The sequence below is a fragment of the Delphinapterus leucas genome, chromosome 12, assembly GCF_059928025.1.
Source record: "Delphinapterus leucas isolate spDelLeu-1000000601 "Yukka" chromosome 12, BTC_Dleu_Yukka2, whole genome shotgun sequence".
Lineage (NCBI taxonomy): Eukaryota > Metazoa > Chordata > Mammalia > Artiodactyla > Monodontidae > Delphinapterus > Delphinapterus leucas.
The window spans coordinates 88,137,888-88,164,708 of record NC_143140.1 but is presented as its reverse complement, the minus strand read 5'-3'; the positions used below and the strand labels follow the sequence as shown (position 1 = coordinate 88,164,708).

Here is a 26,821-nt window from a genome sequence, read left to right as displayed (position 1 = left end):
TACCAGAAGAAAGCCAGTCATTTATTAGAGCTTCTCTTCTCTCTGAAAATTTTGCTCTCTGCAAAGGCGGGGAGCCGAGCCCTCTGCCTTCACGAGGGGGCTTGTACCGCCACCCGTGTGCGTGCTATAAAAAGCAATTGCTCAGGGAGCCACTTTCTATCGGACACTAAGGGGGACCGTGCACAGCTTTTCACTCACTGGCCCACATTGTTCTTTTGGGTAAGAGTGTCCAACCATTGATTGAAACTTCTGCAGTGAGAGGGGTTGGATGACCTGTTTCGTGTAGGAATAAGCCTGTAAGTCACATTTGCTGAAAATAGACCCTTGTGGCATGAAGTTCTTTAGAACTCAGCAGGTCAAACCAAGTTGAGGGGGAAAGAGACAAAGAGATAGAAGGAAGGAGTGAGAACTCGCTACTTTCTAGCCAGTTGACAGAGAAAGAGCGAGAGAGAGAGCGAGTGAGGGAGACCGAGGGCAGGCGCATGCGCGTAGAGCCTGAGAAGTCCGCTCGGAACGCGCTTCTCACAGCGCCCCAGCCCGGAGCGGCCCGCATGTGTTCTGGCTGCCCAGGTCCAGTTGGGTCATGAGACTCGATAAGCTCAGCTCCTCGCTGTCCTGGAGCAGCCCCAGCATGCCTGGTCCCCATTCTCCGAGAGCATCCCCAGGGAAAAGCCGTGATGTGGTCCCCGCTCCAAAGAGCACGGTGAGTGGGGAGACTTCAGTCTGAAGTCCGCTGGGCCCTCAAATACTAAGGGGATCGAGCATAGCAAATCTCCTCCCCAGAGGGACCTAAAGATAGCCTCCAACTTAAAGACCATTGTTCATAACAGTATATATTGGTTGACCCAATATGGGTTTATGTAGATATCTAGAATATGTTCATATGAGGGTCTGGAATAATCTCTACTGGAATGTTAACCATGATTAGCTTAGAAGTAGGAATTTTTGTCAGTTTTGCATTTTCACTATTTATGTATTATCCATATTTTATATTTTTCTACAATGAGCATATATTTCTTATTTTTTTAAGTTTTTAAAGAAATATTTATTTAGAAATCTCAAACTAAAGCTATATGGGGAGGAGGGGAACATTTATTGAGGCTAAGAGTTAGTATTGCATAACCTAACCCCAAATCTAAACCTCTCCTCCATATGTTGGTGTCTTCTGCCCTTTCCTAGTTTATTGTTTTTCCCTCTTCCTCTAAGTACTGGGGGAAGATCACACAGAATATTGTGATACAGTGTGCTCTCAAAGTGATTTTTAAAGTTCACTTAAAAAGAAACATTTAGGGCTTCCCTGGTGGTGCAGTGGTTGAGAGTCCGCCTGCCGATGTGGGGGACGCGGGTTCGCGCCCCGGTCCGGGAAGATCCCACATGCCGCGGGGCAGCTGGGCCCGTGAGCCATGGCTGCTGAGCCTGCGCGTCCGGAGCCTGTGCTCCACAGCGGGAGAGGCCACAGCAGTGAGAGGGCCACGTACCGCAAAAAAAAAAAAAAAAGAAAGAAAGAAAAGAAACATTTAGCACAGAAGAGAAAAAACGAGTCTTCATATTTTCAGGAACATAAATGTCTGAACTTAGCTTACGATCGAGCATGATCATAGTTCTGCATACAGAGCACCAGCCTGTACATATGATGTTAAATGACTGTGATTTGTTAATTCATTTACAAATGATGTTAAATTGAAATCCACAGTGTTTGTTGATCTTAAATTAATTTAACACTTGTTAAATGAAACTTCAGTTCATTTAAGGAGTGGATCTCTTTCTTAAAAACAGCCCTGTAGTGTTTTACGTGAAATGATATATCTTGGAGCAAAGGAAGGAGAAGGGATGAGAGGTTTAAATTTCGACCACCTCAGCCAAATGCAGAGGGGCCCAGATTCAGCGGGCCTGGATGGTGGCCCAGAGGATGGGGCGCTTTGTGAGATATTCTGGAGGCAGAAATCAACAACGTTTGCTGTCAGGTGAGGAAGAGTGGGTGAGGGAGATGGGCCACGATACTTGCACAAGCCTTTTTGGGGAAAAGGTCAATAAATTGATTACTAACTAGTAACAAACTACTCATTTGCAAGAAGAGAAAGACTGGTTAGAATTCAACTTTTTAAATCATCTTGTAAAAGCAAAAGTAGGCTAGGGCCTGTAATTTCATCAGCCAGCATTCCACCGACGAGGGCCTGATATCAGCCACCTTCTTCTGCTTCTTGTAGCCACCCAGCTGGCTTGACTCCAGGAACTGGCTCACTGTGACCCTGAGTGTGTAGTCATTTGGGGAATGAAGAGTCAGTCCACAGTGACACCCAGATCCAGCACCTCCATCACCAACTCTGATGTTTGGGGACACCCTGCCCACCCCATGACCCCTGCTTCCATGTGTCAGTGACGATCACCTACAGATTTATGGTGGCAATGCTGCTGGGACCTGACTCCTTGTTAGCACACATCACAGCGCTGAAAGATCACTTCCATACGACAGAAGGCCTGAAATCGCCAGGAGCGCTGTGGCTGGGTGGTTGTCTGAAATCCAAGCATTGCTGGTGGAAACTCCGAGTCAGGCTCTGATGCTTTACACGGATCGTTCTGCAAATCCAAAAGTGGAAGAGCCCTCGGGCTGTGTCTTAGAAAAGAAGTCATATGCTCAAATCTAAGGGTCAACCTGCTTCTCGTTCCAAAACTTCATAGAAACAGGCTATGGAGAACCCAAGCCTTGCTCTGCGAAATCACGTCTCTGTACCCTCCACCCGTACAACTGATTTCCTTAAAATGTATTAAAAATGACAAAAATTCCTCTCATTTGGAAACTTTATTTCCAGTGGGGCACAGAATTAAGATATAATTCAAAGTATAACATTCCTTTTTGTTAACTTGTATCAGATTTAACAGAGAGACAAATATGGGGAAATGTGAAATGAGAAGCAATCTGAAAGTAAACAGAGAATGTAATTCTTTCCATCAGTAAGCTTTTCAAAAAGATGCACCTACTGTTCAGAGTCTATAAAATCTCAAGTATGTATAGAGCCCTCACTAAGTGCCGGGCACTATTCTGAGCACTCTGGTTACAGAACACAGCCAATAGTCATAATAACCCTATGGGGAAAATACTATCATTATTACCATTTTACAAAGAAGAGACGGAGGCATGGAGGTGAAGTAACTTGTCCGAGGTCATGGCTAGTCTGTGGCAGAGCTGGATATAAACCTCTCAAGGCACAGGCTAGGCTCTGCTATCCTGGTCCTCTTCTAATGGTAAATAACAAAAGAAGTGTCTATTGTAGATAACTTTGTGACTCAGCAGAGGAAAAACAGAGGCAGCTCAAAATGTCTCGGCCAATGTCCTCTGGAATGACCCCCATGGAACACGGGCAGTAAGGGTCCCAACTGTTCATCCTGCCTCGTGGCCCTGACCCCGGCCTCCTGGGCGCCGGCCTGCCTCGAGGTTTCCACGTCAGCCAAATCCACACCTCCATCCTCAGAGTTACTTTTCTGGTGCCCTGATTCCTTTCCCAAGCAGCCGTGCTCTCGGTGTTGACCCTCTTGGGAGAGGTTAGAGGAATCTCTGTAAGGCGCAACTGACCGACAGCTGTGGTTAAGTGTTTGCCTTTTTAAAGAGGAGCTTCTCGGATGGGTAGAAATACAGGCAATGTGGCAGAGAATAAAGAACTCAATGAGGGACATAGTTTTAAAACAGATATTTTTAAATTGAGTTATCATTCACATACGAAGTTCTTCAACCATCACCACTAATTCCAGAATATTTCCATCACCCCTAACAGAATCCCCAGATCCATTAGGAGTAACTCCCCCATCTTCTCCACCTCCTGACAACCACTAATCTACTTTCTGCCTCTATAGATTTGCCTGTTCTGGACATTTCATATAAATGGAATCATATAATATGTGACCTTTTGTGACTGGCTTCTTTCACTTAGCATAATGTTTTCCACGCATGTTGTAGCTAGCATCGGTACTTCGTTCCTTTTTATGGCTGAATAATATTTCATTGTAGGGATAGACCACGTTGTGTGTATCCACTCGTCAGTTGGTGGACGTTTGGATTGTTTCCATTTTTGAGTGATTGTGAATAATGCTGCTATGAACATGCACATACAAGTTTTTGTGTGGACATGTATTTTCATTTCTGTTGTGTAGACACCTAGGAGTGGAATTGCTGGATCATGTTATAATGGAATGTAATATTTAACATGGAAAATTTAGAAGAACCCATTAAATCATGGCAGGTAGGTGACTGCCTACAGCCATCCTACTACTTACAGCTGTGCAACCTCAGGAAAACCAAGTGACCTCTCTGAATTTCAGGGAGTTTTTGTTTTGTTTTGTTTTTACTGTTATTGTTGTTTTTGTATGTTAAATGTCTTAAAACGTTTGCCTCTCAGTTGTATAAATAAACTAAGATAATATACATAAAAGTGTTTATAAACAATGCAGTGTGAGATTCCTGAGCTATTGTCATTGCATCCCACGTTGGGCAGGGAAGCCATTCACATGGACCATCCCATATGCTGGTGCTGGGGCCCAGGGCAGGCCACCCCAAAATGTGCCTCAATGGCATATTGGTTATTTTGAAATTGAAGTTACTTAAGAAACGGCCAATGCAAGCGGGATACTCTGACCGCCCTTTCTGTGTCCCTGAAAGCAAGAAATAGATCTCTCATGTGAAAGGTGCTCTCCCTGCATGCAGATATAGAAGGACATCCTTATCACCAAAGCTAAGGAATTCAGGGCTGAGAAGCCTATATATACATATAAGTTTGTTTATATATATATAAACAAACCCCATTACTTCTTTAATTTAGTACCCCAAGCCCAAACTCTGTTTAGATTCTCCACTAATTGGACACCCAAACCTACGTTTCTTTGTCCTGTCAGTTCCTTACAAATTTACTGTTTCTTTGTCTAAAAAGTATAAAAGCTGACCGCTCTCATTTCTATGGGACCTCCATGCCATGAATTAAAATGTGTTTTTTTTCCTCCTGCTAATCCGTCTTGTGTCAATTTTATTATCGTCCAGCCACAAGAACTGAAGAGGGGCAAGGGGGGAATTTCCCCTCCCCAATAGTGGGACAACCACCCCTGTCCCCATGCAGCCCAGGCTCTGCCCAGAGAGCCCATGTCCTCCCAGCCAGTGGCATTGCTAAAAACTGACCTCACGAAAGGCTCCAGGTGTGATTATGCCTTAATGAGTTAGCTCGCAAGGTGATTAGGAGGACAAATATCTTTCATGTGGGAATTCCGAGCACAGACAGAAGCCAGAGTGGGTGATGGGTCTTGCCAGAGCCCTTCCTAATTCCCCTTACGTCACACCGTTCAGATGACCAGACACCCTGCCTGGACTTGGAATGCATCCTGCACATTATCTCACCTAAGGAAACACTTGTCAGGTGGAAATGCCGTCTTAGAGCTGCTCACTAATGTGTTCACGAGGCCATCGTCCTGGTGCATGTTGACGTGAACGCAAGCTCACTGGACGCCCAGAATGTTTACTTACAGATCTGCTGTCCATTAACTGGACTAATACAATGAGACCTTTAGGAGGGGGAAAAAATGTGTCTCTGCCGGCTAGGTTTTTAAGAAAAATATAATTTCAAATTGAACTAGACCAAATAAAATTTAAATCCAAGACCTGTCGATTGGAGCAAGCCACTGAGAACCCAGCAAGGACCAACACAGCTGCCCTCTGGAGCTCACAGTCCGGAGGTTGGTGACCTTGACCTAAGTTTACACACCCACGCGCTGCATGCACACTGTACACACAAGTTCACTAACAGGCCAGGTCTGGCCACGCTCGCCGGAAGTTCGCTCAAGACCAGACCATCCGGGCTCCCCTCTGCTCTCTGCAGGACCTTCTCTCCCTTCAGAGAGCCATCCTACTCTGGATTTTCCATCCACATCCTTTCCAAACGTGGCTGCTTGTGCCGTTCACCTCGGCCCTGCTTCCCCTGCTGGTCCAGAGTTAGAGCCAAGGCTTCCGCTAAATGGTAGTTACACCCAGAGGAGGCGGGAGAATGAACTCCAGCTCTACCACCTACTGGCTGCGTGGACCCTCCGGGTTGCGGTTTCCTCCTCGGGTACCGCAGGGACAATAATAGTACATACAGCAAAGGGTTATGGGGAAGATGCACTAGGCTCTGTACCACACCAAGATCATGCCCCGCACAGAGTAAGTGCTGAATTGCTCTTAGCTGATACTGTTGTTATGATCATTATGAATGTGTTCGTGGCGCCTGTCTTTTCGACCCTCCACAGCAACTACGTGCAACTTAATTGGGGCCTTCTTGATAGGCCTTTGTCTCACCAAGTACACCAGGTGGAAATGCCAGCCACGGAGTCAGGTTGGTGGGGGAGACTGGGAGACAGGTGTGCCAGTCAGCACAGGCAGGTAGGTAGATGTTCTATTTATAGCGCCTCTTAAGGGTCTTTGCAAATGTTACCTGCTACTTAGGTACATCCTGCCTCTCCCTAAAGCTGTTTTTTTTTTTTTTTTTTTTTTTTACATCTTTATTGGAGTATAATTGCTTTACAATAGTGTGTTAGTTTCTGCTTTATAACAAAGTGAATCAGTTATACATATACATATGTTCCCATATCTCTTCCCTCTTGCGTCTCCCTCCCTCCCACCCTCCCTATCCCACCCCTCCAGGCGGTCACAAAGCACCAAGCTGATCTCCCTGTGCTACGCGGCTGCTTCCGACTAGCTATCTACCTTACGTTTGGTAGTGTATATATGTCCATGCCTCTCTCTCGTCTAAAGCTGGTTTTGCTCACAGCTTTTTGCACTAACAAAAATATTTATTGCTTCCATCACTTTCCTGATCCCAAACTTTCCATGTTTATAATATCATTTGAAACCCTTAACCCCTTAGTGATCTGGCCCATCCTTACTTTCCATTCTTACTTACTTTCTCTCACTTAAGCTCCAAGCAGTCTCACTCACCCACTGGCCTCCCGAACACCCTCTGCTCTCCTGCCTTTGCTAGAACTGCTCACTCCACCAACACATGCCTCCTCCCAACTCCTGCCACATCGGCATCATCTACTCCAACATCAGCCCCGCTCAAAGGTCACCCTTCCAGCAAGTTCCATCAGATCTTCCACCAGTCCCAGCTCCGTGCCAGAAATCATGTTTCCTCCCTGTGTTCCCGTAGCATTCATAGCATCCTTCTAGAACATTCTCTCTGTATTGTGGTTATTTGAATACTTGTTTTATTACTGATGCCACACTGCGGGTTATTGTCACTTTGTTACTATAATGTTGTCCTTCATGATGTAGCATCACCAGGGGCTTGCAGATACTAGGAATTTAAAGCTTGTCTCATGGGCTTCCCTGGTGGCACAGTGGTTGGGAGTCCGCCCGCCGATGCAGGGGACGCGGGTTCGTGCCCCGGTCCGGGAGGATCCCACATGCCGCGGAGCGGCTGGGCCTGTGAGCCATGGCCGCTGAGCCTGCGCGTCCGGAGCCTGTGCTCCGCAACGGGAAAGGCCACAACAGTGAGAGGCCCGCGTACCGCAAAAAAAAAAAAAAAAAAAAAAAAATTAAAGTTTGTTGAGTTGAACAATTTGCACCCTTCAAAACAATGGAGTTTTCACATTATGTCCTTAAATTACTAGCATCACCATGGTACAAATCTGTATCAATAAGAGCTGTAAGTCTTGCATTCTATTGTTAAGAGTCAGCTCTGTGTCAGCAGGCACAACTTGGTTGATTCCTGGTTATGTAAACTCAGGCACGTTCTGAATTCTCAGTGTTCTGTTGTCCTCTTGGTTAAAACGGGGATAATAACAGTACCAACCTCAGAGGGTTGCTATGAAGAAAAACACGAGACAGTCTACATAATGCCCTAGGAAGGTTCATGACATGCAGGAAGGCTTCAGTTAATATTAACTGTTACTCACCTCAAGGGCAATTTCCACCGGGGTCTTTCCCTAGAGAAGTCTAAAAAGCAGCCAGTTAGGTGCTGTAGTTACCAACTCTGACCAGAAGGAGGCGCCCAGCCTCCAGGGCTGTGATGATTTAGCTTCCAGACGGAGCCCTGCAATAGAGAATTCCGTTTGGGGGTGGAGGCAGAGGTGTGTTTAGAAACGTCAAGGAACCCTCAGGTTTTAAAGGTCACCACGAGGACATTCCGCTGCACCTCCTTCTCCGCCCACCACCTGTTTAGAAAGGGCAGTGGTGCTGAGGTGTGGGATGAGAGAGCAGGGAGGCGGGCCCGGGGACACACGAGGAAGAAGCTGGGTCTGAAGGTAATGGCACATATATTGGTTTTGATACCATGATTTCTGCCAGGATTAGCTAAAATGTATTCATCCAGCCTAGCTCGTGCGGTCACCTCCTGAATGTGGGATACAGTCCACGTGAAATCGCCTACCTAGCAGCTTGTTCCTCCGTTTCATTCTCCAGACAGATTGTTAATCTATTCCCTGGGCCTGAGCGTGGCGTGGTCTGCCCCAATCCTGCTGGTATTTCTAGTTCTAGCTCATACGCCTCCTCCTCCAGGAAGTCTGCCCTGACTGCTCTAGTTTAACAAACTCCTCCTCTGCTGAGCAGCTCCCACTGGCCTTTCCACAGTCAGGCACTTTCCCCACTGCTGCTTGTCAGGTACTTGCCTTTTTATATAGTTCCCTGAGGACAGGACACACCTCCTTTGTCCCCTGCCAGTAGTCAGTGCAGGATCCTGCATGGAGCTCCACAGGTGTTGACTGGAATGACTACAGAAGGGCCAGGTGTTTTGCAGGTGTGTGAGAATGAATGGATGGCTCCTTAATCTCCACCATAAACAGAAAAACTCCCATTTTCTCCAACACTGTAATCAAAATATGACACGTGAAAGCCACTACAGTTATGTCTTATGTAGATACTGTCCATTATCTGGGTCTGGGTCCCTTCCACTCTCTCTAGCAGTATGTATTTAAGTTTTTTCGCTTGTGGTTGGCTTTGTGCATTTAGCGTTTGGTGAGTAAACTCATTAGAAGTTAAATTGCTGGCCGCCCGCTCTGCCGTCAGCCCTGTGCTGCTGGGAAGACAGTGAGGGGAGCGGACACGCCCCTGCCTGAGGGCTTACAGTCCAACCGTTCAGCTCACTAAACAACAACTCCTAGCACTTATACATGCCTGGCCCTGAGCTGGTAGTCTCTGGGGAGAGAAAATGGAATAAGAAGACACGGTCCCTGCCCTGGGGACGTATTATCCAATGGGGGACACAACTAAGCCATGTTCAAGGGAGTCAGGTCATCACCTTCTCAGATTATCTGATGAAGGTCTTAGAGAATAGACTTACCCAAATACTGTTCCTGAGACAAGAATACTTTACATTTTAAAGAGCAAAGTTGTAGGAATATTTTGAGGGCAAAGAAACGAACAGTAACTCTTCACCCACACCTCCCCAAATCTCCGGCCTGGTCTCTGAAATTTTCATTTCCTTTCATAAGAAAATAATGTATTTCACGTCACAAGAAATAAGGCTTAGAAAACTGACCTAAACAAATATCCTATTCCTGATGGGGGCAAGGAAAAGCAGGAGAACCCCTGGGGCACGCCCATTTTACAGATGAGGAAGCTGAGGCTCCATTCGGAAGGTGCAGCAGTTTGGCTGGGCTCACAGGGTGAGTCAGGGCAGGTGGGAACGCTCCAGCCCAGGCCTCCCAGGCTCACGCATCCCTCTCTCCTGTTCTCCATTTCACCCTGCGTGCCAGCCCAGGGCACGAGTTACAGGGTATTTCGGGCCCTCTGAGGCCTTGTGGGATCCCAGCAGGATTGACTGTCATGAAGCCAGGTGGAGAAAGGCTGGGGTGGAAAACAGGCGTGAGGCCGCCTCCACGCAGACGCCCAGGGCCCGTCCAGCCCCTGGCCCACTGGTGCACTGCACCAACCGGTGCTCCTGCAGACACAGCTGGAAGCCACACCACCACGGCCTCTGCAGCCAGGGAGCTCAGCCGAGTGAAACAAAGAACGCCATCTCTATCTGGCTGATGACTCCGAAGGGAGACCCGCCCACAGGGGGCGATGGCTGGCCCAGCAGTGGCATGGAGTGTGCCCAGGACAGCTCAGAGGCTGCCCACCTGCCTCTCCAGGTCCCGCCAGGCCCAGCGTGAGCGCGTTCTCACGCTCACAGCTTCCCTAACAAAGCTGGATTTCCCTCTGCTACTGGTTTGCCTTTTTGGAAAGGGCAGCAGGAAAAGAATGATGAGATTTTGGTGAATCTTCCAAAAACCCTCACCTGAACCTCAGAGCTGAATGGACCATACAAAGATGTGAAGTCGGACCTACTCAGTTTCAGAGCACATTTCCTGCATCTTCAAATTCACCTCCTTTCCCCTCTTAGGAAAACCTGCTTGTGGGACAGGGAAAAGTCATAGCCTGGAGGTATAAATGAATAAGAGCGTCTTGCAATGTTATTTGTCTTTTATCAGGGGGCAGGAAACCTTTTGGAAAGGAATGACTCTACAAGGGTAGCATTTAGGCATAGCTGGGACACAGACGGGGTGACTTAGAGAAGAGAGGTTCATTGTTCACTCCCAGTACCAGGCTGGTTAGAAGCCACTTCCTCTGTCCTTTTTCCAGTTCAATCACATGGGTTCTTCATGGACCTGGCACCTGGTGCTGTAGGGAGAGGTGACCCAGCCCACCAGCACATCCTGCCTGGGGACCATTCGCCTCGATGTTGCCATCTGCCCCCTTTTGTTCATATATATCCTGACTCCCCATTTTCCCTGTAAGTTCACCTGAGGCTAGAAACCATACCCCCTCCTCGTCACCCTTTATCCTGCAGGGTCAACATGATTGTTGACAATGAACTTTATTTCTGTTTGACCTTGGAATGAGTTTTTGCATTTGATTATCAGAGCGTCCGACATTTAGGGATTTCTACTTGCAGTGAGATCTCATGATACGCCTAGAAAGAACCAGATCACTAAACTGGGTGCCAGGAAGACGCTCAGTCCCCTCTGCTCCTGCAGTAGCTGCCTCCAGTCTGGGAACCGGCACTTGCCCCATTCCCTGCCAGGGGGTCCTTACTGCCTGCAAAGTGGGAGTAAATAGAGGGCGTGGGATGTCGACAAAGCACAGTGGAGCGGAATAGATTCCCCCCCGCCCGCCCCCGCCCGTGACAGCAGAACATACACCAGAGGTCTGTGGCCTTTCTCAGTAAAATGCAAAACAAAGCTCATTAAAGCACACCCAGCCGGGCACAGCTGGGAAAACGCTGGCGATCAGTATTTTGCAAAAATAAAGCCAAAGTGCTACTTATTGTCGAATTGCCACACACGAAAGGGGCTGCAAGTACAACTCCAGTTCAGCATTAGAGCCGCTAAACTGGGCCCAGAAATCAAGGCTCCTGACTATACCGAATGGGCAGGAGGGGTCTGGAGAGCACATCGTGGGCAGAGCCTAGGCAGGGACTCAGGGACCCGACCCAGCTGCACAGAGGGGTTGGTGTGTGTGTAGGGGTGCTGGTGAGAATCCCCCTTTCCCTGCCGTGCCACATGAGAGGGCGCTAAGGTCAGGTCCACCCGACGGTCCGGATGTGGACGTGTGAGCCTCCCCGTGCTTTCCCTCCTCCCAAGGGACTTGGTATTTCCTGAGAATGATGCTTTCCCTGCAAAGGGACAGACCAAGACAGCCCCGCTCTGCTTCGTTTCCGCAGCTCGGGAGCCTGGCCCAGCACTGCCCCTCAGCACCAGCGGCAGGACTGGGCAAGGTTTTAAGCAAGGTGTGGCCAGCCACCAGGTAGGTGAAGACACCCTCCCCCTGCCCCTGCAGGGAACCCGTGGAGCCGGGCGGGGAGCCTCTCCGAGCGGAGGTGCCACATGGGTCCCTTCTCATTTCATCGCCCATCGCTCAAGGGTCTGTGTCTCTGGGGCACCTTCCATCCTGCAGGAGGACAGGTCGTGCTGCGAAGGTGAAACGGACAGAGGAAGCCTCAGCTTACTCCCAGGCACCGGCCGCCCCCGGGGCAGAGCATCAGGCTGCTCACTGGTTTACCTGGGCATTTGGGCACCATGTGGCTACGCTCCAGAAAGAACCAAAGAGCAGGAAAGAAACAGTTCACAGAAGTGAAAGGTAGGTCTAAGACTGATGTTTAAATTTAATCTTTTCTTTGCTGAATTGGTCCAAACTGGATGAGTGTCCATCTCCCTCCCTGGGCTCTCACTCACCCCAGGAAGTAAGGGGCAGAACCAAGGTGTGGAGCAGCTGCCCGTTCTTGGGCATTTCCCATACGCCGCCGCCCCCGCCTCTCCACACCGCATCATTTACCCTCCAGTGCGCCGTGGGAAGTGGACCCAGTTATTATCCCAGCAGGACTGCGAGCGGTTGGGTAACTTGTCACAACATGACAAGGACTGGGACCCCAGCTCAGATCTGAGTGACACTGAAGTCTCCAGGCTTTTACCCAAAACTCTTTGCATGAAGTGGGGTTAGAGGGACCTGAAGCAGCATGGCAAGGACCCTGGGAGGATGACCAAGCAGAGGCCGCTCCAGGCAGTGGACAGTATGTGGCAGAGCCAGAGTGCGCTCTGCGAAAGGAGGCCACCCCTGTGATTACGCGGTGGTCCCTCCCTTACCCCCAGACCCCACACTTGGGCACAAAGCCCCCATTCCAGGACGCTGTGGACACACAGAACTCATGTGCACTCAGACACACGGAGAGCATCCCCACCTCATGCTGGAGGCCGGGCTGCTGCGTGACGGCCCACGGGCTCCCTGTAGAGAGCTTCCTCCCTCAGAGCCGGCAGGCCGCCTTCCTAAATGCGAAAGCTCAGCTCTTGCAGACAGGTAGTTTCTGCTTTTACACATCTGCTGGAAGCATTTCGAAGGAAGGCACAGCACTTGATGGCAGGCAGGATTTTCCCTCACTATCTCCTGACATTTGAGAATGAAGGTCATACAGCTGTCATCCTGATGGGTGTCTTTGAGTCGTAGGTTTGATATCATGACTTGTGTGAAAGGATGGGGGGAGATGGGAGGTCAGAAAAGGCCTGACGGGACATTGCAGACACAGCCCCCATCTCCACTGACTCAGCATCACCCGCAGGAGGTGCTGGTACCCAGAAAGTGGCCCTGGCAATAGAGCCGGGTATGGTGTGATCAGGATCGAGGAGGGGAGGTGCGGAGAAGGGGCCGGGAGCAGAGCAGGACAGTTAGGGGGCTTGCCTGAGGGTCATTAAGCTGGGCCAGCAACCCTCAGCCACAGCACGCGGGTGCAGGAGGAGACAGGACGGGTGATGGCAGATTCTCTGGGCAAGTTACGGGGGCTCATTTTCTTCATCAGGCAGATGAAGACGACTTTCTCAAGCTCTCCAAACATGAGGGAAAGTTGATTGAAAATGTAGGTAACGCACTTGGCGTACAGGAGAGCAAGGGTGCCCAGGGGACACGGCATCCCACACCGCATTTGTTGCCTGGGAAGGCCACTCCTCACACCTCCACGTGGAAAAAGATGCCCGTACATGACAGGATAGATGAGGTCAGCAAAGGGGTGAGGTCACCCCTTTGAGGGTGTAGTTGGAGACGGTTGAAATTTGCTGGCCGGGAGCCAAATACCTGAATCCACGTGCCATGATTTTGACCATCATCTTCAGTGGTTAAAACTTAATATAAAGGTTTCAAAGAATGTAAGGACTCTATCTGTCATAAGCTAATATCCACAGCAGGGAAGGATGAGAAAAATCAGGACTGAAAATCCAGTTTAGAGAAGAGTCAAATGGTGGTCGGTCTTGAGTAAAACCACTGCATGGTTAACGATATGAAAGTAGTGTGTCTGACTTCTGCTAATGCAGACGGATTTCATACCTTTGCTTCCATGTTAGTGCCCGGTTTACCCAATGCTTTCAAGTGCTGCTGTCTGTGATCAGCAAATGATCTGATTCATTCAATCAAATTGTTCTCCTTCCAGTGACATATGAAAGAAAAGGGGCCATCTTGCCAATTGATCCTTGTGACCAGATGTTTAGATTTAGGAGACACAGGTACCTGTGAGAGCATCTAAGCACGGGCACACTGGGTGCTCTGGCTGTGGGACAAGCTCCAGACCTCAAACTGTATGTGAGCTTGGCCCAATCAAACAGAAGTTACATATCCTCTCAGAAGGGAATGCGGCAGAGTGCCTGGCATACAGGAGGTGCTCAGCAAGTGGCTGAAATTTCCACCCTACTTGTCAGGATGACCACACCATTCAAATGCAAGTGACAATTTTCATATGATATTTCACGAGTCCTGTGCGAATCAGGCTAACCACATCTTTTGACCTGATTTAACTCGGAATTGGTCTCATGTCAGCTCTTCACAGCCTAACCTAACTTCCAGGCTGTCGATCAAATGCAGATTTACTGAGCACCTTCTGTGTACCTGACACAGAGCTGGATGGTGGGGATGCAAAGGTGGATACAACAAAGGCCCTGCTCTCCAGTTGTCCCCAGCGTAGGGACAGGTGAACAAGGAACCACAGGACAACCAGACAGGCGTTAGAGCCACAGCAAGGTGCTGGGAGGCTCAGAGGAAGCGCCCAGGTGTGCCCCAGGGCATCAGAGCTGCTTGAGGGTGGAGGGGAAGTGAATTGGACTCTGATAGATGAGCCAGGGTTGGCCAGGCTGGGTGGGGTCACTACAAGCACAGAATGGCACGTCCTGCAGGGCGGCGTCCTGAATGCCACCACGCATCTGAAGGGCAGCCGGAGATGCCATCTGACTTGATGAGCACAATATATGATCATCACAACTTGGGGATAACACAGGACCCCTCCAGTTTGGATGTAGTACATCATTTATATATTCATGAAATTCCTATGGAATAGTGAACCTTAAACAATCAAGGGATATGAAGTCCTTTGAGAATATGAATTTTTTTTAAAAAAATGATGTCTCCTCCCCCCATGAAGCCACCCTTGGACTCCTGTTTAGGACATTCTCGTGTAGGATACAAAGCGCTTCAAAGCCAGCTGAGACTACACCGACCTATATACAGCTCCAGCACAGGTGCACCTGAGCTGGAAGCTGCGCCTCTGCCTCTGCCGGGCCACCCAAGTCTCTTTACACTCACACCAAGAGAAGCGCTGGGACGGTGAGACCCGGCGGCGCGGAGCCCACTGCCGCCCGAGAGCGATGCTGAGACGCAGCCAGCCGCAGGCCCGCCCTGGACCAGCTAATGTGGGGCGCACGGTCCTGCTTCCTGCCCCATGTGTGAATGTGCGGCCGCCGCCAGGCCGCCCTCCGCGGGTGTCTGCATGGAGCCCGCAGCCAGCCCTTCAGCTCACAGTGTGTTCCATCCACCATCCTCAAGCAAGCGGGAGGCTCTCTAGATGATAGTCTATGGAGAGATCAACAAAGTAAACATAACTGGAAAGGCCGAAGCTCACATAAGATTTAGAGTCTGGAGACCTGGCTTTACCTCCTTCTCCGTCGACATTTATCTCTGTTCCTCATGTGTCTGAGCCTTGGGTTGCCCATCTGTCAATAGGGCGCAAGGATTCCCGTCCGATTCACAAGGTAGATGGGAAATAAAATCAAGTGAGATAATGCAGGTGAAGAGTACTTTTAACTCTAAACCTTCTGAAAGCCATGTATAGTTTTAGAGAAAATATTGGAGAACTGGTGATAACATCACAGGGGGGAAAAGGGCATTTCACTATTACCACCAAACAATATTGCAACATTAAAAAAAAAAAGCCAGACTGCCAGTAGAGAATAAATAGTAACTGTCATTTGTTATAGGGTATCATAAATAATACACTTACTTTTTATTTATTATGCAATTTTAGAAAGGAAAGGGAAAGAAAAGGACCCTCGATATAATTCCAGGTGAGAGATAAGAAATTTCTACTTTGTTGGATCAGCTTCTCCTAGAACCCTGGCTGGTACATGTAGGTGCTAAGCAAACGGTTGTTTTTATTATAAAAGATTTTGCTGGCCTCGGAGAGCCTCTGGGAGACTGGAGAGACTGTGTGTGACGAGCCTGGCCAGGCTGCTCTGTAACCGTGCTTAGTGCTGTCTTTCTTCACCCACCTGTGTCTCCTCAAGCGCAGAGCCCCGGAAGGAATCAGGCTTCCCTGTGGTTCCACCACCTGCTGCCTTCTCCCATCACTCCACGACTTTCCCGCCCCTGGCTACAAACTGGGTACGGGAGATAAGCCAGTCAAGGACAAGATAATGCCAGATGCCCTCAGTGGAAAGCAAACTAGGCAAGGCACGTAAAGATTCACATGTGGTCAACTCATCTTTGCTTCATTCATTCATTTGCACATGGTGCATTTTCCGCATCCAGGCGCTATGCTGGGCGTGTAGAAATGAATCTGCATTACAATAGAGGAGACAGAGGAGCAGGAAATTAGGTGAGAGAGGCTTGCAGAAATCACCCAATCCAGACGACAAGTGGTCCCTGGGTTGAAGTGTGGAGGGGGCATCTCAGCAAACAACAGAAGGGTCAGGGCTACCCACAAGAGCTCTGAGAATCTCAAAGGCAATGGCATCTCTATGGGACTTTAAGTCTGGGAGTGGTTCAAGCTTATATATTAAAAAAAAAAAATCCACAGATAGTTATGTGGAGGATGGAGAGGTTCAGAGCGTTGGGGGAATTAAGATCTGAGGCAGGGAAATTGTGAGAAAGTATTGAGTCATGCAGGCAACGTGCCACCAGAGCTTGGAACTTCAGCAATGGCAGCTGAGATGAAAAGGAAAAGGGGTGAATGAGAAATACTTCAGAGGTGGAACTGGACACGTGGAGAAGGAAATGTCCCGACTCCAGCTCACAGCCCCGGCACCTGGTAACTATACTTCAGCAATGGCAGCTGAGATGAAAAGGAAAAGGGGTGAATGAGAAATACTTCAGAGGTGGAACTGGACACGTGGAGAAGGAAATGTCCCGACTCCAGCTCACAGCCCCGGCACCTGGTAACTATACTTCAGCAATGGCAGCTGAGATGAAAAGGAAAAGGGGTGAATGAGAAATACTTCAGAGGTGGAACCGGACACGTGGAGAAGGAAATGTCCCGACTCCAGCTCACAGCCCCGGCACCTGGTAACTATACTTCAGCAATGGCAGCTGAGATGAAAAGGAAAAGGGGTGAATGAGAAATACTTCAGAGGTGGAACTGGACACGTGGAGAAGGAAATGTCCCGACTCCAGCTCACAGCCCCGGCACCTGGTAACTATACTTCAGCAATGGCAGCTGAGATGAAAAGGAAAAGAGGTGAATGAGAAATACTTCAGAGGTGGAACTGGACACGTGGAGAAGGAAATGTCCCGACTCCAGCTCACAGCCCCGGCACCTGGTAACTATGCGATCAGCAGGTTACGCCACTGAGCCTCAGTTTCCTCATCTGTAAAATGAGTCTAATTATATAGGAATGTTGTGAGGATTGAAAAAGAATGAGAGTAAAGAGGTGAACCTGGCACATAGCAGGCACTGAATAAATGCTAGCCCCATAGAAAGAAAGGCTAACTCGTGCCACGGGTAGGAGTCAACTTTGAAAATAAATGGTAAGAAAAAGGGAAGGAGCAGAGATGAGCTGCCAGGAACCCTAGTGTCGGGGGACAAATCTTACACCCAGACTTCAGGAGAAACCGCATTGAAACGATGTGGCTGGAGAGAGAGAGAAGTATGCCCATGAGCCCATGACTTCACTCAGAGCAGCTCCTAATGCAGGAAACCCCGGGGGTTGTGTGGAATAGAGGACCCACATCTATGCTGCCTCTAAACCCCAGCCCTCTGGAAAGCATGGTCTCAAGCTCAGGCTTCCGACTGCAGAGTCACCAGTCACTCAGAGAACCCCCAAATGCTTCATCACTGTCCGCTCCTTATGTCAAACCAGAGACAAATGAAGGGACTTCAGATCAGAGGGTAGGGCTAGAGTAAACTGGTACCCTCCCCTTCCAGTGAGTGGCCCCTTTGAGCATGCTCACTCCGCTTCCATTAGAAACTGACTGCTCTTTCTTCCCCCACTTCAGGCATGCTCCCAAGCTCGCTCAGGCCAGGAGCTGACTCTGAATGCAGCGGGGGCCCTCAATATACTAGATCATTTCTCAGGTCGGGTCAGGCTCTAGGGCAGCAGATCAGGTCTCAAAAAGTGCGACACTTTCACTGTGAGAAGCCGACATTCAGCCGCACTCTAGGCTGGAAACTCATCACCACATGGAAAGGCAAAGGGCAACTTTCCATTCACCGTGTATTTGCTACATCACTGGTTTCCTATTTCAGTGCGTTTAAAAAATTTCCCCTGGGGTGAGAGCCCTGAGGTGCCTTTGTTGTGAAATATGGTTAACACGAGGTGCTTTTTTTTTTTTTATGACGTTGCTCAGACTAGGTCTCTGTGTGTAGGAAAACTAAAGCCTCGGTGAGTGTATAGTCCTCCGGGATCTCAAAGAAATGCAAAAAAAAAAAAGAGGGAGGGGGCGGTTAAGGGGAAGATCAGTGACAGGAGAGGTGAAAGAAAACAGTGTCTAGACCAGGGTCAAAGTTGGAAAAGCACTTGGCAGAGCAGCATTCTCAAAAAAGAAACCTTACCTACTTCCTTTTGCTGGTCACAGATTATCTATGAGTCCAGAGTTTTTAAAGCTCAAATGAATAATAATCTGACAGATTTAGATGTTACTTGCAATATGGTTTGTAACATCATATTTAAAATATTCAAATATTTTGCTTAAATCATCAGAGGCTCTATATCATCTGAATGTTTTCATGTGCTCTAAATCTGCAGGTGACTAAGACGGATCAGGCCAGAGGTCAGAGCATTGTCCTATTGTGTTTAAATAAATGCTTAGAATTAGTTGACGTTGAATAAAATTTTGGCTTTCTGGCTTTTAAAAAAATTGGCAGCAACACTGGGCCCACGTTCCTGCATGGTGCCTATGGGCCACCCCTTTGGACACAGCATGACTTCTGCCATTTTCCACAGTCCCCGCTGCTCCCTATCACTCACCTCAACCATTCACCTTTCCTGCCTGGCGCCTCAGGCATTTGAGGGTGAAACCTCTGGGTCAGGTAGTGAAGCAGGCTCTGATGGGTGTAACCAAAGTTGTGCTTTCTACTAGTGAGTTTTTATCCCTCAGATATATATAAATAATGAGGCATTTCCAAATAAACCCAAAGAAAACCAAAAGACATTTATTTATTTATTTTTAAACAATGTGGGTTGGTTTATGTTTTTTTTTTTTTATTTAACCATACTTGATTTACAACACTGTGTTAGTTTCGGGTGTACAGGTTCGGATTGTTTCCCATTACAGGTTATTACAAGATATCAAATATAGCTCCCTGTGCTATACAGTAAATCCTTGCTGTTTATTTTACATATAGTGGTGTGTACCCGTTAATAAACAGTGTAGGGAGTTCTAGTTCCCCGTTCCTATGGTTTGAGTCCCCATTTCTCTACCCTGGTTCCCTCCCTAAATAGTTAATTAGCCATCAGCAAGAGCTGGAAATACTCTGCCTCACAACCCGCGGGCTTTACTTGGGGCCGTATCATTTCTGGACACCAGCTTGCGCTGAGAGTTATCTGAGCGAAGGCAGTGGGAGGTGTGTGGTGGGTGGAAAGGTCAGGAGGCAGAGTGGTACTAACGAGCGGGAACTTTTCATCAGGGAGCTCAGTCAAAGATTCGTACCACATCACTGATTTCTAGAATATACTGAGAACTGAAAATTTTCATGTTTGCTTTAAATAACAGAAAGGTGTCCTTAAGCCCCAACACAGCTTTTTTCAAACACCACATCTGAATTAAAGAGAAGGTTCCCTGTATAAAAGATCTGCCTCCAAGAGTTAGTAGAGTCGCCTTTAGGATGGAAGGAGTGGGAGCAAAAGTTAAAGCAACCGGAAAACAGGACAAGCAGGCAGCCATCTTTGCAGGCTCATTTCAGAGCCACAGAGAAGGGTGGCCCAGCTCGCCTTCCTTCCTTCCACGCATGCGCGCACGCACGCACGTAGGCGCGCACGCACGCACAATGAGGTCGTCCATCTCTGCCAGAAACTGGGTGAATGACCAGGAAGTGAACAAGCTGGGAACAAGCAACGGAGACTGAGTGGTCCCAGCTTTGTAAAACTCACAAGGAGAAGATGCTCATGAATTTCGACAGTCTGCCTCGCAGCTGGTGTTTGCTCGGCACCACTGCTAAATCACTCTGTACGGGAAGACCGTTAGAGTCATTCATTTAGATTTCACTGCAGGCTAAACCTTTCAAACTTTAGGGAATACTTTTCCTAATTAAGTGAGTCAGTCAGAGCTTCCCACCCGCGTGCCACAAATGAGTGACAGCGATGCCACTACATGGCTCCCCTCGGCTCGGGCGTGGCTGCACCTGGGGGGCCAGCCAGCCCTTGCAGCCTCTGTTCACCTCCTGGTGGGGTTTATTGCATGTACTGTGACATGAAAATGTTTGGGAATCACTGCCTTAGGTAAAAAGCTCACAGAAATTCTTAACAGTTACATTATAAGCTTTTATTAGCTATTCACTGATGCAGGACCAACATTTCTTGGTTTATTGTGTTTTATTGTAAATTCAGGTTTAAAAAAACAACCTGTGGTTAGCCTATTCGCTGTTTTCTCTCCTAATTTCCACCCCGGTTAAGCCAAACTCGCGGTGACTTGCTGTTTTGAGCTGTGACTCCTCACATACTGTCTGCCTATCGATCACTCTTCCCTAGAGACTGATTCCTACTCTTCTCCCACCCCACCCAGGAAAAGCCTGGCATCGGCAGCATCCCTCCAAAAGCTGGATCTGCAGCTGGACCTGCCCAACCAGCAGGGCGAGCCTATCCTCCACAGCCCCATGGTGCTGACCCAGGGCCCCAAGACCAAGGAGAGACACCTCCTCCTTTTCAGGGGCTGGCTGGTCATCACCAAGCAGAGGTGAGTCTCAGGACTGTCACTGTCTTCCTCTCTGTTAAAGGGCATTTTCCAAGTCCCCACTGCCTGACAGCACTGCAAGGAAAGCTCCCCTTCATTTGACAAGTGAGGCCCGAGAGGCTGCATGCTTTGGGCAACATCACACATGTAGCAGGTAGAAAACTGGACAATAAGGGTATAGGAGATCCATCATTTAAAAAGAAGTCTTATGGGAACTTGACCTTTGGGGTTGCTAAAAAGTGTGTAATGTGTTCACAGCAACAAATTTGAAATGAGAAATTTAGAAACTCAGTAATTGAGTTAATGTTAATGACCATGATAATCACTTTTCTCTTTGGAAAATATGCAGTTATACTTCTTCAACATTTGCATTAGATCAGGGGAGGCTATGTCAAAAGAAGTGCAATAGGGCTTCCCTGGTGGCGCAGTGGTTGAGAATCCGCCTGCCGATGCAGGGGACACGGGTTCGTGCCCCGGTCCGGGAAGATCCCACATGCCGCGGAGCGGCTGGGCCCGTGAGCCATGGCCGCTGAGCCTGCGCGTCTGGAGCCTGTGCTCCGCAACGGGAGAGGCCACAACAGTGAGAGGCCCGCGTACCGCAAAAAAAAAAAAAAAAGAAGTGCAATAGTAATTTTCTGGCTTGTAGAACAGCTGCGTACTAGTAATGCTTCTTGATTTCTTTCCCTGTGCCCAGAACGGACACGTGCATGTGTCCTCCTCTGCCTTGAACTGCTGTGAGCAGAGAGGGAAGGAGGAAGACCAGGCTGCCTCTACCCCACTCCCCGCATGGAGCCCTGTCCCTCCTCCCTTTTCCCCTTACAGTATCTGATATATTAGCTACACCCAAATGAGAAATGGGACCAAGGGTCACCTGCCAACAAAGTAACTCCCTTTATCTCCTCTAGGAAGGGGGAGGTGGGTGCCCAAGCAGCCGGCAGTGGGTGAAGAATCCCCCCAGCGGAGTGAGGAAGTTGACGTGGGCCAGTGTGGGTAGGCCACCCAGTGGGCACCACCCTGCCCCACGCTCCTCTCCCTTGGTTTGGGTGGTTCCTCTCCTCTTCCCAGAGGGAACACGAAAGTTAAAGGGAATGAAAAACAGCTTCTCCTGAGGAGGGCGGCTCCTGGGCTTATGCAGTTTCCAAGGTAGCAGCTCAAACAAGCAGCAGAGACAGGAGCCGCCTGGCCAGGCCACCAGTTGGCTTTGGCTGCAAGAGGATGTCTGATTCTGAATGAGGGACACAGTGGCCCTGAGGACAGGACACAGGGCACCAGGGGTGTGATCCGCACACCCACCGCCGACCACGAACGAACCTGAGCTCCAGTTAGAATCCCAGGGCAGCGACTACGTGGAAGAAAGTCACCTCGGGATCTGGTCAGGGTTTGTCTTCTGGAAATGAGCTGTGCCTGCCGGCTTCTGAGTCCTTTATTGCCACAACAAAATTCAGAGAGCATTAGACTAGAGCGTGTCACCAGGCCTGGGTGCCCGAGGAACACCCAGCCCACTCCGTGCACTTTCGGAACTGAGCACCTGCCAGGCACATCACACACGTCAGCTTGCTTAATCCTCACAACCCATTTCACAGACGAGGAACGTAAAGCTCAGAGAGGCTGAGTGCTTGCCCCAAGTCCACCAAGAGGAAGTGGCAGAAGCAAGCCTTACCCTTGCACCCTGTTTCTCCAGGTGTAGCACTCTGATCCTTTAGGGAAGCTCTCTGACTTGAGTCACACTCCCCAGAGGCACGTGCACATCAAATAGGATTCCATGTCTTTTTCAGAAAGAAACAGGCCTGGGGAATGTGTGACAGCCTTCCACAAATTCCATACTGGCAAAGAAAAGCTGGGGTGGAGACGGTAAACACAGACACTGGAGACTTGTTGGATGGATTCATCAGGACAGTGGTGGGCCCCTGGGGGAAAGTTCTGAAGTCCATGGTCAGCAGCAGGGTCTTCATGCAAAGTGCAGGCCAGAGCCATAGAAAAGATTGAAGGAAAGACACGGGGTAGTCGCCACAGCAGTGGACGGAAAGGCCCTCTTTTGCGTGGAAGAGGAATGGCGGGGGGGCGTGAGGGCATTGTACTTCTGTTTTATAGGAAGAAGAGCATTGACAAATTTTTTTATACTTTCATTTAATTTCCTTGAAAAGTTCTATTTTAAGCTTTGGGGGAAAACATGCCCCGTTTTAAAAAGCTTCTCACACCTACCCACCGTGATTAGCTCTTTTAGACGCTTAGAGATTTCAAAGAATTCAAAACACATCTGGCATCCTCCCCCCATATTCCTCCCCGCCAGGGATGTGTTGTTTTCAGAGCCCTGAGAAATCCCCCAAGACACAAACAGCAGCTGGGGAAATCCTGCTCAGCACATCCCGAGACTGTGAACTGGCCCCTTCCTGCCTGGTCTGCACAGAGCGCTCTGCAGGCGGTGCTGAATCATCCCTCGCTTTCATTCAACCAAACACCCTGAATCCTTCCTCAAAAGGCTCGTGCTCGCCCGCAGTCTGGAATGAAACCCGAAGATGAACATGGGGTGTTGGGGCATCTGTTGAAAGGGACAGTCTGCCACAAGGGCTCCGCCACACACCAAGGGGGCACTGTGGGTCGGCTGCAGGCACCAGGTGGTGGCATCCCAGAGACCTCGCCAGACCCAGCCACGTGGCCTCCCCGGCTGCAGGGCTCCAGCAGGGCCCGGGACTGAGCCTTCACGTACTGCTTAGAAAGGATAATACAGGAACCCTCTTCCTCTTCCCAAAGGAGAGTCAGGGTGACAACACTCTCTAAGTAGGTGTGTTACACGTCCACACACTCCCATGGCCCAGCCCTCTGACCCACCTTCATCCCCTCTAATGGACCCCGTGCTTCTGTCCACACTCCTGCCACCTGGGAGGCTGTACCCCTCTTCCTGTGGCCAGCTCTAACCCAGGCTTAGGGACGCGGCTCAGTGCTCAATCAAAGCCTACACTCGAACTGCACTGCTCTATATGCCTCGGTTTCCTCGTCTATAAAATGGGGATAAGAATAGTACCTACCTCATAGAGTGGCTTGGGGTGAGGATGACAAGAGTGGAGACGTGCACAGGGCTTAGGATGGCCTGGCACACATGTTAAGCATTCGCTGTGAAGAGGAGTCACTTTCTGAAGTGCTTTTTCCAGGAAGGATTCTGAGGCCCCACCTTTGGCCCAAAGAGAGAAGAAAAGAGAAGAAATCTCAGTGGCCCTCACTAGCCTGAAAGTTAATTGTTAATAATTCATTAGCTAATTGCTACTGGCATTGCCGAGGGTCTGCTCTGCCCGAGGCATTCTGCTGTGTCTGGTAGTGTTTGAGTCCAAGCTCTCAGGCTCTTTATAATGTGGTAAGAAAGGTTAAAATCCATCAGCTGTGGGCTTCCCTGGTGGCGCAGTGGTTGAGAGTCCGCCTGCCGATGCAGAGGACACGGGTTCGTGCCCCGGTCCGCGAGGATCCCACATGCCACGGAGCGGCTGGGCCTGTGAGCCATGGCCGCTGAGCCTGCGCGTCCGGAGCCTGTGCTCCGCAGCGGAAGAGGCCACAACTGTGAGAGGCCCGCGTATCGAAAAAAAAAATCCATCAGCTGTGATGGACAAAAGGGAAGGAATGATGACTAACTCTTGAATTTAGTTTCTCTGTGTGTGTGTGTGTTTTAATTCAAAGAGTGAAACTCCTATGTGTTTGTAAGTATATTCAATTTATCTAATTTAGAGTAGAATATTCTATATGTCTTTAGGATGTACTTGGTATCATATTCAACTATGCATAATGAACTATTTTAAAGAAATTTTGCTGTATTTTTACAGGATTTGATATCTAATTTTTAAAGCCTTGTAGAACCATGAGCTGCCTGGTTATTTGTGTGATCAGCAACAGTGAGTGAAAATCTATGATAGTCTCAGCAACCTATTGACAAGAACACAACCTTTGCCTCCACAGCCAAAGGAAAATGTTTTCCATTGCATTTTACTATAAATAGTGTGAGACACAAAGAAGTTAAGTGTATTTCAAAACATGCCTGGATGGTTTTGAAATATCCTTTTACCCTTGAGGCAGTAGCAGTTCACGGTTGATAATAACCACCACCAGGACTGGCTGCAGAGCCCTGGGTGAAATGAAAATATGGGGTGTCTTGTACAAAGAGCAGAAAATGAAACCTAGCGCAGGGGCCTTCTGAGCATGGGGACGTGTGTGACAGCACAGGCCACATATTCATGCGGCTGGCTCAGGCTGCCCCCCTCTTATGGAGTTCATGTATTTTAACATTAACATCAGTGTATTAACGTATTTAAGGAACTTACAAGCTTAAGGCCTTTACTTGACGTATTTAGCAACATTTACCGGTATTTAACAACATTTATTTTGCTCTGCAAAAGGTCTTATTTCTTTTCCAAATATCACACTTTAGAATAAAATAGACACAGCCTCAACATTATTTTTTTTAAATAAAAGTTATGTAAGTGCATTTCTCACATTTTCTGTGAATTTCAATAAATAGCTTTAATCGTTTTGCGCTGAAATGTGAATTCAGTGTAGATTTCACTATGTGCTCTCAGTCACAAGTTGACATAACCAGTCCTGGCACTCATCTTACAAAGGCCACACTATCAGACAACAGGATTTGGAAGAATTTAGATTGCCGATTCCTACTGACTAGAGTAACAGAAACCTATTTATTACCCACACCTTGGGAACATTTCTTCATCAAGACTTATCCAAAGCAGCCCATTTGGAAAGAGAAGTTTTAGGAGCAAACCTGCTGAATATTGCAAACATAACAATACGTGCTTACTTTTGCCAGCCACGGTGCTAAATCCTTCACTTCTAGTAACTCACTTCGTTCTCGAAAAATTCCTATCAGGTGGGAAATGACATCCTATCACTTGTGCCATAGGCTGTTCTTAGAAGCAAGGCAACAAGTCCAGCCGGCACTCGATAGGGGAAAAAATTAAACTTCACCTTTTAGGGGAAGATATGCCAAAGGATTCACGAACATGTTTTTAAAACCGTCATATCGACATACGTATTAGGTTTAAAGCCATGAGACTCAGTAAGATCACTAAAATAGTGAGCGTCAAGAAAAAAGAGAAGGGACTGAGGACTGAGCCCTAGGACGCTTCAACATTCGAAGGTTACTTTTCTGTTCGATAGATAGGCAACCAGGCACGGAAGCTGTGCGGTTTCCCAAGGTCACCAATCCCGCGGGTGGTGGAGCTGGGCCCAGGACCCAGGCACTTGGGTTTCAGAGCCTGCACCCTTCACTGCTCTGTTGCTGTGAAAGAAACCACAAAGGCCCAAGTTCAGCAAGTAAGCAGACTAATGGAGATGTATAAACATATTTGCCATTTGGTCTGGTGTGTAATAGCTGTGAACATGAGCATTTCTTGGATTCTTGGCCTCGATGTATCTGCCACCAGATGATGGTGCTAGTCATGTAACCCTTCATTAGTTTAATCAACACATTCTTTGCTGAGCATCTCTGTATATTAGGCACTATTCGAGGCACTTGGGATAAAACTCAAAAAGTCCTGCTCTTATGGAGCTTATATTCTGGCAAGGGGAGATAAAAAATAGATGAGAAACATAATAAATGATCTAGTACGTTGGAAAGTGGTATGCGCCATGGGGGGAATACGGAATTGGGTAAAAGGAGTTGGCAACTCATAGCGAAGGAGGGGCAGTGGCAATAGTGAATAGAATGGTCAATACAGTCCTCATTGCAAAAGAGAGTTTTGAGCAAACCTGAAGGAAATGAAAGAGTTATAGCCAAGTGGGTATCGGGGGAGGGAGAGCATTCCTGGCATAGAAAACAGCGAGAGCAAAGGCCTGGAGGCTGGCGTGCGCCTGGCGTGTTGAAGGACAGCAAGGCGGCCAGCGGGGCAGGAACAGAAAGAGCGAAGGTGGGAAGTTGGGAGATGCTGCCGGCAGGTAACAGGTACCAGATCAGACAGGGCCTGTGGGCTCATAGGAGGGAGG

The 26,821-nt window shown here is 48.6% G+C and overlaps 1 protein-coding gene across 1 annotated transcript in view; it reads left to right on the top strand.

Annotated features, from left to right (window-relative positions):
- Nucleotides 1-294: 294 nt before the first annotated feature.
- LOC149747922 (rho GTPase-activating protein 20) overlaps nucleotides 295-26,821 on the top strand; it is a 47,387-nt gene continuing 20,860 nt past the window's right edge. Inside the window, exons 1-3 of the mRNA XM_089922222.1 lie at nucleotides 295-703; nucleotides 11,655-11,737; nucleotides 20,675-20,845. Of these exons, the coding sequence (XP_089778348.1) occupies nucleotides 584-703; nucleotides 11,655-11,737; nucleotides 20,675-20,845 (374 nt within the window). The 5' untranslated portion in view covers nucleotides 295-583. The remainder of the gene's footprint in view (nucleotides 704-11,654; nucleotides 11,738-20,674; nucleotides 20,846-26,821) is intronic.